Raw genomic sequence first — 21376 nt, 5'->3', positions numbered from 1 at the left:
CTTTTTCCTTTTTCATTTTGCTGCCACTAGTGTTAAAATCTTATATCCCAAAGGTTTCTGCTTCCCAAGGACATAATAAATTGGTGAGACATCCCTGTGATTACAGTACAGGGACATACATTCCCAGAGGTAACTGTGAACCATCAATTGAGACCCCTCTCAACCTAGCACAGAACAGCCAAAATAAGCAGATGTGATCCACTGGTGTCCAGAACTCATTAATGTGCAAAACATTTGGGGCAAACAAAAAAAGGATTTCATTTATTTCTTTGTTTGATTTATTTAGCCACTAATCTCACAAAATAGGTGACTCTGGGTATAATGAGAGCAAGATTAAATTCTATTCCAAGGATATTCACTGAATTCTGCAACTTCACCAATTCTCCAATGGAGCTTAATTGTATCATTTAATAAATAGGAATTTTAGTAATGAGGCCAGGATAACAGATGTTGCATCTTCTTACCACATCAAATATATCTGATATTACAAGGACAAAGTTCTTGCTTGTAGTCTGCCCACAAAAATCAACCATACAGATAACAACAAATCCACAGAATCTATGGCCTTCCAAATCTTCTTTGGTTGCCCACTCCCACAGCTGTGGTCAGGGATGGGATACCTGAACTTCAGTTTCTGTAGACAACAAGATCTATATGCTGCATTATCATTTGACAGCAGTGTATATTTTGTATTCATAAATACAAAACAAATTTATTTTCTTATTCTTATTTATAAAATCTCTATTTCTCATTGATCAACAATCCTGAGATTATTTAAAACAAGCAAAACTGATTTTTTTTTACATTTGCAGTTTAAAAAATTACATTATTGCCCCTAAATAGTGGACAATATCATATCTACAATTACCAGAGTCTCTTACTAATGTCTGTGTTGTCTTGGAATTCTGAGAGTCCTTGTGCCACTGTGGTTGGAAAGCTAGAAGACAAACAGTCTTATAGATAAGACATCACCCTATGAAAACTCCTCCTGCCATCTTTGGACAGAACTGCTTTTGCATTGCTGTATTGATTGATTGATTAAAAGGCATGAGCTTTCATGAGCTGCAACTCATTTCAGCACATGCAGAATGGCTAGTTTTGAGAAAGCTTACGTCTTTTAATTATAATTAGCTGGAAAAGGTGCTATTATGTTTCTTTTTTGCCACTTGGGCTAGGAAATTTCTTCCAAAACTGTTGAATATCACTTCATTTAAGATTCAGGAGGCATCAGACACACTTCCATAGGTGAGCTGTGGCAATTTAGTTCTCACTAATGAATAGCGATATTACAGCACTAGCAAAATATGATTTACATTTTTTCAATAAAAATGTCACTGGAAGTCCAGTCTCCCTATGTTAGTATTTGAAGCCACTGCTATCAGCCTACACTTTGGAGATTAATTAAAGTGAAAGATGACAGCATTTGGGAGAGGAAACCACATTGTACGCTCAGCCAAAAGGACCTTTAACAAGTGTTGTTCTTTAGTTGGACTGGGTCATTACTAGAGATTACAAAATGATTTTTTCCAATGAAGCCCAAAAGGCTGAAATAGTATATAGACTTAATCCAAAATCACTTCAGTACATTTTCAAAACTCATAATTTCTCTAGGGCAGTGTTTTTCAATCTTAACAACTTTAAGAAGGATGGATATCAACTCCCAGAATTCCTCAGCTAGCCAACCATTCTATGCTGGCTGGGGAATTCTGGGAGTTGAAGTCCACATGTCTTACATTTACCAAGGTTGGGAAACCCTGCTCTGAATCAGCTCTCTGCCTTCACACTTGAGGATTGAATAGGGCAAGAAAGATGCTATGAAGCATCTAACAGGAAATTTTGAAATATATCTAAATAAAAACCAGAGGTTTTGTATTTTGGACATTTAAAATTTTGGAGAATGAAATTTTCACTGGATTCATCCTCATGTTATATACTTGTAGAACAAGAAAGTCCAACTTTTTTCATGCCAAAGTCTTACTTACTTACTCCAAACCGCCGTGGGCAAAGTCAAGGACAAAAGCTGAATTTGATTTCATTTACAATTAAATGGTTAAGGGAACTACTTTCCAACCATGTAATTGCCTTCACAGAATTTTAATATTGTAAAACTAGAAAGGGCCTTTTTCAATCACAGCTGGAATTTTGTGAAAATGACATTCCAATCTCTGGTGAAAACATACCCAGTAAAGAAGACCCCAATAATCTGGTGTAACTGGTTTCACTGTTAAAGTGCTCTTATTTTTGAAATCATTTTCCTACTGTCAACCTGAATGTTCTTTTCTGTAACTGATAGCAGTGTTCCAATATCTCAGGGGTTGCCACAAAGAAGAGGGAATCAAGCTGTTCTCCAAAGCACCTGAAGGCAAGACAAGAAGCAACAGATGGAAACTAATCAACCAGAGAAGCAACCTAGAATTAAGGAGAAATGCCTTGACAGTTATAACAATCAGTGGAACAACTTGCCTCCAGAAGTTGTGAATGCTCCAACACTGGAAGTTTTTAAGAAGAGATTCTACAACCATTTGTCTGAAATGGTATAGGGCTTCCTGCCTAAGCAGAGGGTTGGACTAGAAGCCTCCAAGGTCCCTTCCAACTCTGTTATTCTAATATTCTAACTTAAGTATACTAATTTTTTTTCTAATTCTTTCACTCGATGGAGGTTAATTTTCAGTTCCTTGCCCAATCACATTTGCATTGTCCATTTCTTAACCTGTTCAGTTTGTATGAATCTTAAACTATGGAGCTGGAGAGGTGCAGTGACTCACTGGTGACTCTGTTGTGAAGTTCTCTGTTCCAGCGGTTCAAGTACTAGCACTGCGTGGTGGGGTGAGCTCCTGTCACTTGCATCAGTTTCTGTCCATCTAGCAGTTCTAAATTGTTCTATGCAAGTAGATAAATATGTACCATTTTGGTGGGGAGACAAGCCAGCACTTTGTGTGGCGGTTAGAATCTTGCCAACACTGAACCTTCCCAGTTGTGATGCCCATATACAAAAAAGCTTCGATGGAGGGAGAACAGCCTTTGATGATGATGCTGGAAAAGCGGCTCGTCTTTCTTTCTGGAGTGAAGCTAGCTCCCCTCTTGTGGTTCACCACGGGAAGCATACAAGCAGGTACCTAATAGAGCAAGGCTGTTATTTAATTTTCACTTTTTAAAAGTATTTTAAATATCTTTCTCCAAAATTCTGTCTACTGAGTTGCCATCCAAAGCTTCAATTAAATAACAGTTCAGAACATAATGAACTGAAAAAAATCACACTTTGAAGTGAGATAAGAATATAGCAAGGATGGTGAGAGAATTAAAAAGGTACAGTAGAAACAGAGCCAGATGCTGGCTACTGAAATTTGGCCAGCTTTTGAGAAAAATGCAAAATGGTAACTTATGGGAATCAATGTACGTTTTGTACTAGTGAGTCATTACTCCTGTTACTTGATAAAAATCCTTGTCAGTAGGGCTAATGTGTAAACGTAGGTACAGAGATTTGGGTAGTAGATTTAAATAGAATGATTCCGCTGATATTACCAGAAATTTCCTGGAAACAATCATTTTACATTTTAGCTATATGGTTACAAAGAAAAAAGAAAAACCAGGAGATCTCCTCTAAAACAGCTCCTAATTTCCATATCCTTTTAACTTAAGCAGGATAATAAGACAATGTATCATAAATAAAAACATTGTTTTTGCCAGAGTTTACTTCTTATATTCAATATTAAAATTAGAGCATTTCAAAATATGAATACAAACTTTGGCATAGTGGGAAACTAGCTGATCCTCAAGTAAAGATCCAATTTGTTTTGGAAAACACCATTTTAAGAATGGCTGAGAGGCTGTAACTGGCTGAAGCTTATTTCAATGTATTTCTAGTGGATATGAATTTTCTTTGACTCAATTCCATGTTGACTTCACTTTGCATATTCTTAATTTTGTTTTGCTTTATATGCTGGAAATGAGATTTAGACCATTTGTATAAGATGGGATTTTATTTAAAATGGAAATGGGTGTTTCCCTTCCTTCAGGGTAGGAAGCTATGATGTAAAGTGTGAAAACTATGCAGTGTATCCTAACCATCTTGGTGCAGTTCATTTGTTTAATTTTTAAGAAATATGCCTTTCAAACAAAACTATTTAAGTACTGGGAGAAAAAGCATACATTAAATATTTGTATAACATTAAAGACTGGTATAATATTAATTTAATTAAAGGAAAGTCATAACACATTCAAGAATAGTTACAGACTAGAAATTTGCCTTAATGCAAAACTGAAAGCTGAGATATAGAACTGTATATCATGAATTAGAGGGACGCGGTGGCTCAGTGGGTTAGGACGCTGAGCTTGTCGATCAGAAGGTCGGCAGTTTAGCAGGTCAAATCCCGAGTGCCACGTAACAGAGTGAGCGCCTGTTACTCATCCCAGCTTCTGCCAACCTAGCAGTTCAAAAGCACGTAAAAATGCAAGTAGAAAAATAGGGACTACTACAGTGGGAAGGTAACAGCGTTCCGTGCACCTTTGGCGTCTAGTCATGCCGGCCACATGACGACGGAGACGTCCTCGGACAAGCGCTGGCTCTTTGGCTTTGAAACGGAGATGAGCACCAGCCCCTAGAGTTGGAAACGACTAGCACGCATGTGCGGGGGAACCTTTACCTTTACCTTATATCATGAATTAAGACAAAGGAGTAAAAACTAGTACAAGTGGGAACATAGATAAGATGGTCAGGCATATTTATTTAATTTTAAAATCCTATTTTTATTGCTTTATAAGTCTCAAATTGGTGAACATACATAGTTCTCCTTACGCTGATGAATGTTTTAATTTATTGTTCAGAACTAAAGTATTCAAAGTATTCGCTTTGACGTGTGTTTATTTGGGGACAAAGGGTGCAAGACAGAATAGCTGCATTTAACCTAGCAGTACATATATTATTATCATTTGACCCAGGGAAACTGGAACTGGAACATACAGACATGCAATCTTTCTATATATTATGTAGGGGAATTAATGGCTTTAAAACATTTACAATATACAGTCATAATGTGTTTTTGCTTTCATTGTCAGAGGAACAATAGATGCTGGATGGGGATGTCTGTGAGAGTGCATATATGCTTATACAATGCGCACGCACACACACGCACACACAATGTAAGTTGCACCATCAGTCCATATACCTTAAAGATATGTACCTTCCATACCTTTATGGAAATTTATTCATTTTTGAAGACTATTTCCAGAGCCACAGAAATGAGCCAATACAAAAAATCATACTAGTCATGGAGTCCTTCCCCCTGCAAATAGTAGAGCCGGTAGAAATATTTTATGCAATTATCAACTGCATTGGAAAAGACCTTGTAAAATAGGCTTACTGCTCTATATAGTGCAGAAATCCACTACAGTACTACAGTTTCTTTGACACTCTCTGTCTGAAAACATCCATCAAAGATCTCCCTATTTTCCAACGCAAGTCTGCTTCTTTGCTGAATAACTCTCATGGTTAGGAATATATTCCAGGTGTCCAATCAAGGTCTATTACCTTGTAGTTAAAATCCAGTGTTTCTTCTCTTGTCATCTGGAACATCTGTAAAGAACATCTCTATAGAAATCCCTATCCATTAGATGTCTGAATTCAGCTGTCATGCATCCCGACTCTTTATTTCATCCAGATAAATATACTCGGGATCTCCAGCCACCCATAGGAGGCCCCATATATCTTCAGTGCTTTTTTCTGGACATGTTATGGCACACTAAAAAAATGATGGTTTTTGAAACACCCACATTTCTTAACTCCCAATATATTGCCCCTATAGATAGTCCTTGACTTATGGTCACAATTGAGCCCCAAGTTTCCATTGCTAAGCAAGATAGTTGTAAAGTGAATTTCCCTCCATTTTACAACTTTTTGTTGCCACAGTTCGGTGAACTCTGCAGTTGCTGAATTAATAACATGGTTGTTAAGTGAATCTGGCTTCCCCATTAACTTTGCTTGTCAGAAGGTCGCATAAGGTGATCACACCTAATCCCAGGACATTGCAACAGTCATAAATGTCAGTTGCCAAGTGTCTGATTTTTTATTATGGGACCATGGAGATGCTGCAATGATGATAAGTGTGAAAACAGTCGTAAGTCACCTTTTTCAGTGCCATTGTAACTTTGAATGGTCACTATAAGAATGGTTGTACATTGAGGACTGCCTGTAACTTCCTCTCTTTTTTGATAATGGGTCTAAAAAATGGCTGCCAGACTTTTCACTTTTTTTAGCTTATTAGGTGCAATAATTCTGCTCCTCTTGTTGCCCACTGTTTGGCTGCCATCCTGACAGCTGAGCCACATTCCTACACTCATTTAATAGCTATTTATCATTCAGTAATCTGCCCATTTTCGAGAAGGAATGAAGTTATGTATTCCAGAAATTAGAAAAAAAATGAAAGTTGACCTTTATTAAATGGGTTAATTGTCACCATCACAGCATGTATGAAATTAATGACCAAAAAGTAGAATTTCTGAGTTTCAGAAGAGTAGGTTAATATCCAAAAAAAAGGAGAAACTCTGACCTTTTTGACACATGTCAGAAGAAACAGCCACCTTAATAAATTACTAAACCATCACTAGCATACAATCACTTAAATTAATTGCTGTAAGACACCCTGGATCTACTTTAGTCATTACAATTATTCTCAAGATTCTTCAGCAGCTAGGTTTTGGAAGGCAGAGTCATTTTTTTCAACTGTACTGCCTTATATAGAAATCTATTGTTTATTAGGGATAAGATTAAGAATACTCAATAAAAGGCACAGGAAAAAATATTAAAAGAGGCATATTTAAGAATAAAATGGTTAATTTTATAAGCAGCCTGAAGCAGAAAACTACAAATTAATGTATCATTGGCAGAAACATGACGTTAAATACAAATTACTATTTCTTCATAAGGAAGAAAGAAGGGAATTCTAAAACACTAAATTCTATATTTAGGCTGCTTCATTTGCCTATTTCACTGTTAGCATATATGTTGAATTTATATACTTTTCCTAGGAGAATTTGATTCCTGTGTAGGAAATATTATTCAAGTGGATTTTTAAAAGCTATAATCTTAATGAATATTCTCCTGTGTTTTTCAAGCTGTTGTTTTAAATAGCTGCTGGCTTTCATTTTTTTCACCTGTTTTTCTTACCTTATCTGTATCACATTAAAATACCTGCATACTTTTTGTAAAACAATTGGGCATTAATTAAGAGCATCCCAAAAGGAAGTATTTAACATCTGGATATTCCTTGTTACATAAATTCATAAGAAACAAAGATAAACATGTTTCAAATAAGCAACACTGCAATGATATTACAGAAACAAGGGAAAACATTGAGAAAGCTGAATTTGAAAATCTTATAATATATTTGTAAGGCACAATTTACAAGTTACTAGTGAAATATGACTCAAAACCAAAACAAGTTAAAGACTGTATGATTAAATGGATGCAGAAGTTAATCACTGTTACTGTGATGCCACAGTGAGAATTTCAATGGAAAAATAACATTAAATTTACCTCAAACATTATAGTCAAAGAGAATTGGTACAAACTGTTTCGCTACTGATACATCACTCCAGACCTGATTGCTAAAAGGAGTAATTCTTTTTCTGAAAAATGCTGGAAATGTAATGCACAGATTGATTCATTTTACCATATATATTGGCAAGGATATGAAGCTCAACACTAAAAACAATCCATTGTAGAATGAGACATATTCTGAAAATTGCATCCTTAGTCCATCCAGATAGTTGTTTTTTTTAAAAAAATAAATTTCATTAAGCTCTACATTCCTTGAATTGGCTTTGCATGTTTTAATCGCTGCAATATGCTTTTTATTGAAAAATATATTTGATCCCCTCTGTGTAAAAATACTAACCAGTAGGAATAATGTCCAGAATAATTTCATATTTAAAAAGTAAATCTGATGTAAATTCAAATATTTGGAAATCATTTTTAGACTACATCCCAAATTCAGGTTTTAGAATCTATCTTGATACATAATCTATATATAATTTATATAATTGTTTCAATGTTTTGCTAACTGACTGTAGTTTTGCTCTTCTTTTTTATGATTTGAAATGTGTTACTACAGTTTAATAGGCAGGCTTTAATTAGAAAATTGATATGAAATGTCTTATAGCATTATAAGCTTTTAATGATATAAAGGTAAAGGTAAAGGTTCCCCCGCACGTGCGTGCTAGTCGTTTCCAACTCTAGGGGCCGGTGCTCATCTCCGTTTCAAAGCCGAAGAGCCAGCGCTCATCCGAGGATGTCTCCGTGGTCATGTGGCCAGCATGACTAGACGCCAAAGGCGCACGGAACGCTGTTACCTTCCCACCGTAGTGGTCCCTATTTTTCTACTTGCATTTTTACGTGCTTTCGAACTGCTAGGTTGGCAGAAGCTAGGACGAGTAGCAGGCGCTCACTCTGCTACGCGGCACTCGGGATTCGACCCGCCAAACTGCCGACCTTCTGATCGACAAGCTCAGCGTCCTAACCCACTGAGCCACCGCGTCCCTTTTAATGATATAGTAGTTACTATATTTTATATTAGGTAGCTATTTGCTCATAGTTTACTTTTATATTTTTTTATCTGTGGTACCTGTCTTCTACACTTGTAATTGTATTATCCGTTTTCTGCAAATCACAAATAATTAAATGAAGGAAAAAGTAGTTTTGATTTCCACAATAGAATTGTCTTGAGCAAAGTGAGCAAAGTCTTGACCACTATTTAGAAGTCATTGATGTACACATCCCAACTGAAATTAGAAACACTCATTACACAAGCTTTTTATATGTTTTTGCTACAATTCCTGTATTTCTTCTTCATTGGTTCTTGACTGGGGCTGGTTGGAGACGTAGACAAAATATTTAGAGCATGTCAAGATGGGAGGCTACTTTGAAATGTCTAGAACATTTATTCAGAGCAAGCTTTTGCTTGCTCTGAATAAAGCAAAACTATTACTGGTCTTTACTTCTCATTTGAGGTTATTATAGACTGAATTTACAATAATTGTTTTTCTTTTGCAGTTGCTGTACTTTGCTGGCTCCCCTACATATTGTAAAACTGAAACTCTACATTTTACACCTGTGTACATTCATTCTGTAAGGTGTCCTTTCTCTTGCTGGCTGGGAATTTTTGGATTTGTAATGCCAACTTACATCAGAATGGGGAAAGCCCAATGTTTAGCCTTGGTCAGCTTAATATTAATCTGTGATACATATATATTTAATGTTTTCATGAATTTCATGATATTCCAGTGCTGTGACCAAAGCTGCAGGAGTTGGCAAGATTGAGACAATGGTTTTAAATTGGTGGTAAACTTACTACAGAAGATAAGCAGATGACAAGGTCAGCCATTAAGACTTTAAATCAGTATTTAAAAGTTATCATAAATGACGCATGTGTAATAAAATGCCTGAAAATTCATGTACTTCTAGAAAAGTTGTGCTATGTTTCTAACATGGTAGAACCCAGAACAGAATGACTAGTTTTTTGATCATTTGAATGGGGTTAAAGGTACTAAAGATTGAAAGCCAGTAATCAAGAAAAATAAATACAGTATGTTATTTAGCTGAATGCTAGTTCTGGTGCCTGTATCTATTTTTTCTTGAGTATTATAGAATTGATTTGTTATTATTATTTGTTATAATTCTTAATAATCTATTGGCTATCAAAGCTGGAATTCCCAACTGGTATATCTTGTTTAGTTTCTAAGTTCCAAATTATTGTCAAGAAATAATATACCATAGATGTGTCCAATAATTACTAGGAATTGAGCTGAACTTGGGGAGTTTTTATTTTTACTGATTATTTTAGTTAATTAATTCAACAGAAATTATAACAGGTTTGATATGTGCTTTCTTTATGAAGGTATATATCACCAACATAATTAAAAGAATTATTTACCCATGTTAAAAATGGTGATAAGACCATTTTTTAACTAGCAACTTTATACAAAGATTTTTTGGAAGACATTTGAAAGAATACATATTTTTTGAAGTTCGGCAGAGAAATGTCTCTGATATTATAGCTTGTAAAGATGGATAACCAAGTTCATTCTTCTGGAAATCGGTAGCATTTTCCCCACACGTAATTATTACAACTTGTGGTTTTATTTTAAAGAAAAATAAAGAGGACTATAGTATAGTGTACAGCATGGCTGACAAACTCAATCACGTCATGTGACGTATTGTGATGTATTGCAACATTTTTTTGCCTTTGCGGAGCTGGGGTGGACATGGCCTCTGCGTGATGCATCTGGCCTGCAGGCTGCCAGTTTGACACTTCTGGTGTAATTGTTGCTCTATGACTTGGTAGATACCTCAGATATGTTTAGAAAAGACACCACCATGTAATGTCTTGTTCTTTTCTTTTTCTGGAACAGATAATCCATAGTTTCAGCATAAAATATAAACAGAATTACAAAGTAGACCAGCTTTATCAGATCTGAGAACATGGCTTCTTTGAATTGCTATCTGGATGATGTTATAGGCTAAATGAAGATTTACAAAATAAAAAGAAATGGCTGGTACCCAGCACCATTAAAAAAGATCTATTGAAAATCCATATGGGACAGAAATAATAATACATGATGATCATTATTAGGTACATGAATTCATCTATATTGGATAAGAATCCCTGAGGGATTAAACATGCAGCAAGCTCCTAAATGACGGTTCTAGTTCAGGAAAATAATCATGTCACCTGCATCTCTTTTTCACTATAGTATTGCTTCGATCACTTATACTGTCAGTTCAGAAAATAGATTTCTGCATCATGTGGAACAATAATGATAATAGTTTATTCCATGTATATGCCTGACTCCCAGCAACTGGGAATTGCCTCTGAAGACTATCAAAAACCACAATTATGGACCAGAACATTGGTCCACATTGATAACTAATGTATAAACAAATCATGAAAATACATACTCAACTACACTGGCTTCTGGATCTGATTGAAGGAGACAGGCCACCAGCCCATGACCCTGGAAAACCTGAAGGGAAAAGCGAGGGGGTAGGGGCATGCAAGGCTGGTACAGGTCAGGAGGCCCAAGTCCCGGAGGTGTACTCCAACCTCACTGAAGTGTTCGATGAACAAGAATGCAACATCCTGCCACCCCACCGACCGACGGACTGCGCCATTGAATTAGAACCAGGAGCTAGATTACCCAAGCCCCGTATGTATGCCATGACACCACGGGAACTGGAGGAGTTGTGACGCTACATCAACCAGAACCTGGCCAGAGGTTTCATCCAACTGGCCCGTTCCCTGTATAGCAGCACTGGTCCTGTTTAAAGAGAAAAAAGACGGCTCCCTACGTCTATGTGTGGACTTCCGAGGCATAAATGGGGTATGTGTAGAACATTTGTACCCCCTTCCCCTGATGAAGGACCTCCTGGCCTACCTGGCTAAGGGCAGGATATTTACAAAACTGGACCTACGTGAGGCATACTATAGGGTCCGTATTAAACAGGGTGATGAATGGAAGACGTTATTTAATTGCCCACTCGGCAGCTACCAATTCTGGGTTATGCCATTTGAGTTGCAAGGGGCTCCTGTGGTATTCATGCAACTAATTAACGAGGTGCTGCATGAACACCTGTACCGTGGGGTACTAGTGTACCTGGACGATATTCTCATCTACACCACCACCATGGAGGAACACGTCACCTTGGTGAGACAAGTGCTGAGAAAGTTGTTGCAGGCCTGGTTATATGTGAAACTGCCTAAATGTGAGTTCCATAGGACTTGGGTACAGGATATCTGGGGCAGGGGTGGAGATGGACCCCAACAAGGTCAAGGCTGTCTTGGAATGGCAGGTGCTGAGGACTCGCCACCAACTACAAAGTTTTTTGAGGTTTGCCAATTTTTACCGGCAGTTTATCCCATCTTTTGCCACAATAGCCTTGTCCCTTATAGACCTCCTGCGCACGCGACAAGCAGCGATGAAGCCTTGTCCTGGGCAGCCACTGGCGTGGTCTACAGCATGCCAACAGTCCTTTGAGGCTTTGAAAGGCCTTGTTTGCCAGAGAACCCGTTCTGATTCACCCAGACCCCGAACTACCGTTTGTGGTGCAGGTGGATACCAGCGATGTTGTGGTAGGAGCTGTCCTTCTCCAATGAAACAGTCACAGCTCCCTGCAACCCTGTGCCTATATATCAAGGAAGCTAACGAACACTGAACGTGCATGGGCAATTTGGGAAAAGGAGGTTTTTGCCGTATGCTGGGCGCTCGAGATGTGGCGACATCTCCTGGAGGGGGCTAGAAAACCATTTGAGGTGTGGACAGACTACAACAACCTGGAAGTGCTACAAATGCCAAGACGTCTGTCCCCAAAACATATCAGATGGGCTGAATACTTTCAACGCTTCCAGTTTACTCTGAAATATGTGCCGGGGGGAAAGAACTTCCTGGCCTATGCCCTCTCACGACTGCCACAATACGAAAGTAAGAGGGAGGAGGTGTGCAAGCGATTTTGCCCCCTTACCAACAAGATGTGGCAGGAGCAGTATCCCGCATTGTGACAGGGGATTTGACACATGAGTTACAGAAAGTGCTCCATGATGATACCTGGTTGAAAGACCATCCAAATGTTCTGACGAGACGGGATGGTCTGGCCCGGCATGGGGTTAAAATCTACGTCCCACAATGAGGCAAGGGGTACTTCATCGGTGTCATGACGCCAAACAGGTGGGCCACTTCGGGTTCTTAAAAACTTTACACCTGGCACAACGGCAGTTTTGGTGGCCGCGAATGAAAGCAGAGATCGAGGACTACGTTCGAGGGTGTCACACCTGTGCCACCGCAAAACCCCGTACGGGGAAGCCATTGGGATTACTACAATCCGTAGTAAGACCCCACCAGGCCCTGGCAGGACATCACAATGTATTTCATTATCAAATTACCAGAGAGTAGAGGCTACAATGTGATCTGGACAGTAATTGATCTCTTCTCTAAACAGGTGCACTTTGTGCCCTGTAAGGAACTGCCAGGAGGTTAGCCTGGATGTTTATAAGCCACATCTATCGCCTATATGGAGTACCCCGAAGAATCATCTCGGACTAGGGGGGTACAATTCATGGCTCGCTTCTGGCGTGACTTAGTTCAATTTATCGGATCATCCCAGGGTCTCAGTTCGGCATACCATCTGAGCACCAATGGGGCAGCAGAGCAAGCGAATGCCATGGTAGAGCGGTATCTGAGATATTATGTGTCGTATCAACAGTCCAACTGGGTGGACCTGTTGGCGTTCGCAGAGGTGGCACATAACACAGTGCACAGTAGCACTGGGTTTTCCCCATTCAGGGTGGTTTGGTTGTGAGTTCGTTCCCATCCCCGAGTATGTTCAGGGGGATCCCTTACCTTGCCAACCTAGGGAGTGGATGACACAGGTGGGGGTTGTGTGGGATACAGTGAAAAAAGTCCTAGCAAAGGCTGCAGAAACAACCAAAGAGCAGGCGGATAAAAAGAGGAAACCCCTTAAGCCGTTCCAGGTGGGGGACTTGGTGTACCTCTCCACAAAGTATTTGTGGCTGCAAGTACCATGTAAGAAGCTAGGACTGAAGTTCCTGGGAACCTTCAAAGTGATACAAGTCATCAACCCTGTAACCGTATGACTCCGGTTGCCCAGGTATCTGGGGAAAATACATCATCTTTTATAGCAGCCTGCTGAAGTCAGTTGGGGAATCGTCCTGTGAATCAGTAGAGGGGGGCCCACGGCCTGTACAAGGTGACCACTTCGAGATCCAGGAAACCTTGACTCTTGGGTGTGGAGGGGGAGGTTGTAGTACCTCATTTTGTGGAAGGGGTATCCCACTATGGAGGGATCATGGGTGAAGGAGGTAGATATCCATGCACCCTGTTTGGTTTGGGTGTTTCATCGCCAGCATCTAGGGAAGCCTGGTGGGGGAATGGCCGAACCATCTGGTCGGGTGGACGATTGTTCATCCATACCCTCTTGTCTTCCAGGTGGAACCCTGGTAGGGGGTGCCGCCTGTCGAGCCCCGTGGGCCCGACATTCAGCGAAGGGGGAGGAAGAGTCTCGCATCGGCTCCTTTCCCTTCCAGGGTCCTGGATGTGTCGGAGGGTGTTGCTGGGCCGCTGACCTCGTTGCCACCTCCCTGTCCAGCACCGCCGAACTCCCCGCAAGCCCGTCAGCTGGCTTTGGAGTCTTCAGCGGGTGTCGCCGACATTGCTGGCCGTGAGCTTCCTGCTTGTTTCACCACCTGCCAGCTGGCCCAGATAACATCGGTGGGTGCCGCTGAGCTGCCGGTAGTGCTGCCGCCTCCTTGCACGCCGCCGCAGCTGCAACTGGCCGCCTTGGACTCTCTGCCAGTCCCACTGCTTTCCAGCTGGCAGCATGATGCTCGGGAGGGCCATCGCCATAGCGAGCCTCCAGGGCTTGAAGTGCCTTGGCAGAAGCTTGGGGGCGGTTTGAGCAGCACTGCCCCTCCTGGAGCCAAATACAGTGGGGCCGAACATCTGGGATTAAGGGTGGGGTTTGCATGGACTGCTTACCTGGTTTCCGGCAGACTGTTGGACGTGGGGGGAAGAGACTGATGGATGCGTGGAGGGTGGTGAGTAGAATACAGCAAAGGGGGTTGCAAGGGGAAGGAGGGATTATAATGGGTTGTGGGTGGATGCTAGTTTGTGGTTTGGGGGTGGGGCCCTGTCTCTGACCGGCTATGTAAGCGTTGGGAGCAATTAACTCCCAACGCTGACTTTGCTTTTGCGCTTTTGAGCTGAATAAAGCCTTTTGTTTGTCACACGTTCCTGTTTGGAGACTCCTCGTCTGCATGCAATGGGTCAGAGTGGCTGCAGGGGGGAAGGGCACCACAGCGTGTGCACATACCCACACACGACGAACAATGAGGGGACGAGATCAGCAGGATTGAACGGCAGAGGGTGTAAATAATGGACTGATGCACTAGAGAAGGAAGGGGGGAATGATAATAGAGGGGTGTATACAACGCTAGCCCAGGACACGCAACCTATGATGATTGCGGGAGGGGGGTGTTTGGAAGATGGAATAATAATAGTACCACATGGCTGGACGCAAGGAGGACAGGTTGAGAGGATAAAAAAGGCAGGAGAGGAGACACAACAACGAAGGGTAGGATTGACAGAGGTGAAAGGGGCAAAGAAAGGAACAAAGCAAGCAATAGGACTGGAACACGCACAAGGAGATGCGGGACAGCTAGGATATTTACGGTTAGTTAGGACAGGTGGCCCTATTACACAATCAGTGGGCAGGGCACTGAGTCAACAAGGTTTATAAGCAAACTCCCCACTCCCTAGCATTTACCCTGATGACGCTGGCAGTGGACCAGCAAAAGCTAGGTTGTTTTAGGTTTGTAAATAGTTGTTTTTATTGTTTTTACTATTTTAACAATAAACAACTGTTTTATATTCTTTCTGGAGTTCGAGAATTTCATACTGCTATACAGATATGCCCGGGATTTGCATTTTTATCATTATTAAGGATATATAATATATATACATATACACACACATACATACACACACACACACACAAACAAACATATATTCATTCTCTGGGAAATTGAGTAATTTACATAGGAAAAATGAAATTTCTGCTCTGCAATCTTTGTTTTATTATACTATTCTTAGTTTCACATTTAATATTTAATTTGTGTACCACCTAAGACCAAATCAACTACTGTGAAATAAAACATGGCTAATGTGCATTAAAATATGTATTAATTTCACACAAACATTTCTGTAAGATGATTCATACAAAGTAAAATTTGCATATATTTGTTTATTTGGGATCCTGCTAATCTTAGGAAAATACATGGAGTTATATTCATTATAACTGAATTTTCAAACTCATACACTAAAGATTCAATTCTATTTTTTCTTTCAGAGACTAAGCAAAGATTTTATGACCTTACTTGATAAAACTGCTCCTATATCCTTTGAAGGCCATTTTCAAAGCAGTGAAGGACAAAATATTAGTTCTGCTTAAAATTGCACAACTTACAAATATAACTGAAAGAAAATGCATGAAAATTGTGATATTTCAGTTTTAGTTTTCTTTGCTTTGGGGTTCCAGAGCTTGGCCTATTCTGTCTGGGACCTTAAAAATTACATTTTTTAAACATAAAGTGACAAGGGTGCGCTCAAAAATATACCAAAATTAGAAACATTTTGAAATGTTAAAAAACTGTTCCACTCATCTCTGCAGTTACCGTAAACATCACTAATTATTTGTGGATGTCAAAGACTGTGCTCCAAAAGAATAGACTTTAAAAATTCACAAAGCCAAAAATAACTCTGCATATTAGGAATCCACAAAATGTATTGTTTGGGGGATTGAACATTCTAAGATATATAAAATATTTCCATTTTTCTTCTGGTCCAGGCTAATTTGTATATTGTGGGGGTGATCTAGCAGTCTTCTGAAAATAAATCTCCTTTAACTCCCCTAAAACTGCAAGCAGAAATTTAGAATTAGTGTACAACTTTGCATGTTAAGCCATGCAGCATTAATGAAAAGTAGCAGACACATTAGTAAGGTTTCACTTTTAATAATTTTCTTAGTCAAAAAGTGTTGCTCTGCAAATCTCTACTTATCTGAAAATCTGAAAAAGCTGCCGAACAATCTCACTTTGAACAACAGTTTAAAGGCATGGGCTGAATGATCCACTTTCACTTTTTCTTCACCAAATATAAGTGTCATTTCAAAATAAAAGTTACACCTTAAAAAATAAAGAGGAGGATGTACCATAGTTGCAAACTTTGATTTTTTTTGAGTGAGAGGAGAAAGGAGGGGCAAACAGGGGGAATGAAACCTCTCATACAGTAAAACAAACCACAAAATAAATCAACATTCTTAAAAACCACTATAATTAGAATAAAATATGTATTCTTACTGATATTTCAAACCTAATAAAAATAAGATTGCCACATTACCGTTTAGGGAGCAGCATATCTGACTTTTTCCTAGCTTTTTAATCTTGATATCCATTCCCTACTCTCTTCTGCTTTCAATTTTTAGCAAAAGCAAATCCTATCACTTCCTTGGGCAATAAGCGTTGAATTTTAGAAGTCAGAGTAAACAGAACAGAAAAGCAGCAGATGAGGTTGTCCTCTTCCCTAGGAAGTACATGGATTTTCTCAACCAAGGACTGCACAATGTTCCTATTCCTGGACTCCAAAAGCAAGATGGCAATCTTAATAGAAAAGGGATGCTAAATCTTTTTAAATAACTTAAAACTTTTTTTTCTTGTTAAAAAGCACCCCTCATTCCTCTGCAGAAAGTAATGTTAAGAAAACACCAATGTAAATTACTGTTTAAAGCGGAGAATAAGAACACCTGCCAGTTTTCCATTTCACAATAAAATCAGAATGATTTAGAGCTATTCCTTAACCTCATCAGTACTGTCTGAAGAAGATTCTTTGGTATCCTCAGTCTCTCTGCTGCTTTCTTCTTGATTTAGCTTTTCATTTTCCAATTTGGTCCTATTAAGCAAAGAACTGTCACCATTCACAAATCCATTTGCTTCTGCACCAATGCTTTCCTGAATCTTTAGATCCTGTGGCTCCTCTGTCTCTTCCTCCAAGTTTCTCAGGACAATTGGGAGGCTTGAGTCTGTCACAGTGTTCTCCAGCAAGGCAACGTTACTTTCTTCATATCTGGGCAGGGCTGCTCCTTCTGCCATTTGTTTGCTATAGTACTCTCGATTAGCAGCAGCACTTTTTATTGCTTTTTCCAAAATTTCTTTTTCTCCCAAACGCAATTTAATAGCCATAGTTGCATTACGGGTAAGGTCTTGCGTTTCCAAAATGAATTTGTCATCCTAAGGAAACAAGTGCAATAACAAACATGAAGCTGTTAGCTCAACCTTAAGCACAAAACCAGACACCAGGTTTACATAGCAATGACATCAAGTGGAGATGGTTCTTCTTTATTGGCTTGAAGAAAAAAATGAAACTTACCATCCCAAAAGTGGACATCTGGAAAACACAACTGAATATGGTGGTTGTCTTGATTATTTAGACTGTATTGCAATTAGGAATGAACAAGGGGAAGTCAAGATATTAGACAGAATATGAAGTTACATTGTTCAAGTATTTTGGACAAGTGAGAATCAGAACAGTGTTTAATGAAAGAAGTATCATTCAGAATCTTGGAGTTAGCAGAGGTCTTAAAAAATGAATGTTTGGAATGCAAAAGATGTGTTTCTACATGCCCAGAGGAAAGCTTCAGGGTAAAGCACTGAGTGGGTCTGAAAAGTGGCCATTGAGCATATGTTTTCAGAATTTTCCCTGTCCCTGTCATCCAGCAATGTGGAAGAAGCAGCAAGAGACCCCAAATTTCAAATGTAGCTTGTAGAGGGGTTCGGTCATATTGTCACGAAGAGTCATGGACAGAAAGAAACCCAGCTTTTTTCCCCTTGATAATGATTCAAACCAACTCAGAACCTAGGTAAGAAACCATTGCATTTTGCAACACCTCCCCCAAATGAAAATACATATTAAAAAATAACTTAAGATACATAACAAGAAAAGCACTAGTAGTTTCTGGACAAGTAAAGTACCACAAGAATGCAAAGCTTTTAAAATGCACATCACTGATATTTAGAATTAAATCTGATAAATGAAAATTTATAAATATATGACATTTCAAGTTCTTTTAAGTCTTACATGAATAGTAGTCTTGTATGTTTTCAAGAGAAGAGATGCCCTGGCTTCCAGGAAAGTCCAGAGTTTCACCTCATTGTCCCAGCTCACGGGAAATTCTGAATTACCAAGGGTGAAGATTCTGTCAATAGTATGTTCACCTATTAAGTGTTCTTTCAGCTCATCTGCAAAGAATAAAATACTGTCAGCAAATGCTTCACTTATTCTGGCTACCAACCAGGTTAATGAATTGACTATTAATAAAGAATCTGAATTCAAGGTTGATGCTCTAAAATAAAACAATACACATTTTGCCTTTATTACAAGACTGAACAACGTGTATCAGCTCAAAGGCTGCACCATGCTTTGGTGGATGAAGCTGCTTTCCTCTCATTTTATTTTTATATGTTTATTCTTCCTCATTTTTATTTCATGCTATTATTTAAAAGATTTATTAATTTGTTACCTTAACAGTTATAAAATGTTGCGGCTGGTGGTGGTGGTAGGTTGGTAAGAGAAGAATTCCTTGCAAATAAAGTGCAGGTTTTTCCTATATCAGTAGAGGGAGCAATCATACCAAGACTTTTTTTTTCAGGGTCACACAGAAAATGTTTTTCTCTTTTTTAAACCAGAAAAATAAGCAAGTGAAAGAATAATTTCATTTTGTGCCTTAAAATTCCTCCTCCAGAAGAATGAGGGGGGAAAATGCTGCAATAGGATGGGGAATTTTTAAGAAATTAAATACCTCTAGAAGTCTTAAGTAATTTCAGACTCCAAGTCTAAAACAAGCAGAAAAAAATCTGTTCCACTGAGTTTATGTGACAAATATCAGCTAAATCGGTAAAGCCTATTTGAAATATGTGAATTATTTCTTCTTTTCTTATCTGCCTACCTTGCATCTAAAGTCACACTGCCACAAATTAATGGCAAAATGACTGATAAGGGGCATGTTTAGTTTATTTACAAAGACAAAAATATTAAACAAAGTACAATCAGATAAAATTAAATCAAAGAAAAGGACAAAAGAGGAAATTAACAGAATTGTAAACCATCCTAGAAAAAAAAATCAGCCAAAGGTAAACCCAAAGCCTATTAAAATTGTGATAATTTTAGATACCTGTGTAGGTCTGTCTGCTAAAAAATATAGATTTGCCTCATTAGAACACACCAGGCAGGAATATACTAATTCAGAGCACTATGTTTGATAAAAGGGACAGAGCGGATAACAACAAAAAAATGTAAGACTGTACTGACTGTCCCATTAATACAACAGCATAGGGGGCAATAAATAGTGGAACCTTTTTCCCAAGACCATTAAGGACAAAATATTGAGTCCAACTAATGAAAACCTACGTACTTCTACATGAAACAAAAAATATATTATAGATGCAATTATGTAAAGAAAACGATCTATCATAGACACTGCCACTGCAGTAGTAAAGGATTTTGCTTCTGACTCTCTACAAACCCAAGCTAAAAAATAGTTTAATATCTAGGATGACACTTTTAAATCCGGACGTGGTCAAAAATTAAGATGATAACCCACAATAATTCAGGTATGAGGGAGATGCAAACAGTGAGATTAACAGACCCAAGAATCTTCTGCAGAGGCTTAATTTTAGGCTGTTCTTGGCAGGTTCTCATACAAATCTTAGAGGAAAGGGTAAATTTCAATTTAAAAGGAGCATTAGTTGCCCAAAGAGAGATCCCAAAAATAACTTGTTGATCAAACTTTGTTGATTGCAATGTTTGTTTGTCTATATAAGCATAAAATTGAGTTACACAAAGCAGAGGAATAATCACCTTTATTCTGAATAATTTACTGAAGCAGACAAACTTACTGGTATCCAATCAAACTATGCAACTGAAAGCACTATATGTAACATGATTTCTTTTGACACTTTTTTCCAAAGAGCATATTTCTCGGGGGAAAAATTCCAAGATATTTAAATAATTTAACTTCCTTGCTTGGATTCTATTTATTTATAAATATGCACTTATTTTCCAGTTCTTAAAGCACTGGTCTCCACCAATCTTTGTTAAAGGCTCAGCAGAAATCAAACCATTCCCAGAAACTTTCTGAATCAGTAAAGACACAGTAACTTTAGAGCTCGCAGACATGAATGCAGAAGAGTTGGGAAGAAGGCCTACAACTAGGTCCTTAAACCCATGAAACATGCTAGGTCCTTAAACCCATGAAACATGCTAATTATACAATGAAAATGCTTGGATTAAGTCTCAAGGGAAAGTAAGCTCCCTACTCCTGTCAGCTTTGAATGCTGATTAGCCAGAAGATACCCCAAAGAGGTGGAATTTTTCACTTTAATAGATTGTATTTTTCTTCTGTGGCTCATTCCCCCCCCCCCCGCAGATCTTTATAATATTTCTGCAGGAGGAGTCTACTACTATTCCTAAATGAATGTGCACTGATCAGTTCGGTCATCGTTTCAAAGCAATTTTTGTCAAATCAGAGCTTTCAATTAGAATTAGGGGTGATACAGTGATAGCGATACATCCAGACATAAGATGCAGATAGATATATATATATATATTGTCATTTAGGAATTCTTAATGGTAATTGTTTCCTGATAAATTCTTAAATCTGCATATCCTTTAAAGTGTGCAGGAACTATTTAAGCTATGAGTTACTGGAAGGCAAATTCCTCCCCCCCACCACCCCATTTCTCATTATTTCTGTACTATTTTA

The 21376-nt window shown here is 38.7% G+C and overlaps 1 protein-coding gene across 1 annotated transcript in view; it reads right to left on the bottom strand.

Annotated features, from left to right (window-relative positions):
* Positions 1 to 15790: 15790 nt before the first annotated feature.
* Positions 15791 to 21376, bottom strand: part of SETD3 (SET domain containing 3, actin N3(tau)-histidine methyltransferase) — a 61815-nt gene continuing 56229 nt past the window's right edge. The window contains exons 12-13 of the mRNA XM_081313863.1: positions 18694 to 18854; positions 15791 to 17846 (exon numbers count right to left, since the gene is read on the bottom strand). Coding sequence (XP_081169989.1) covers positions 17406 to 17846; positions 18694 to 18854 — 602 coding nt within the window. The 3' untranslated portion in view covers positions 15791 to 17405. The remainder of the gene's footprint in view (positions 17847 to 18693; positions 18855 to 21376) is intronic.

Source organism: Vipera berus (genome assembly GCF_964194415.1).
Source record: "Vipera berus genome assembly, chromosome: 1".
NCBI classification, from domain to species: domain Eukaryota; kingdom Metazoa; phylum Chordata; class Lepidosauria; order Squamata; family Viperidae; genus Vipera; species Vipera berus.
The sequence above is the reverse complement of the archived record's forward strand: the minus strand, read 5'-3'. Positions and strand labels throughout refer to the sequence as shown.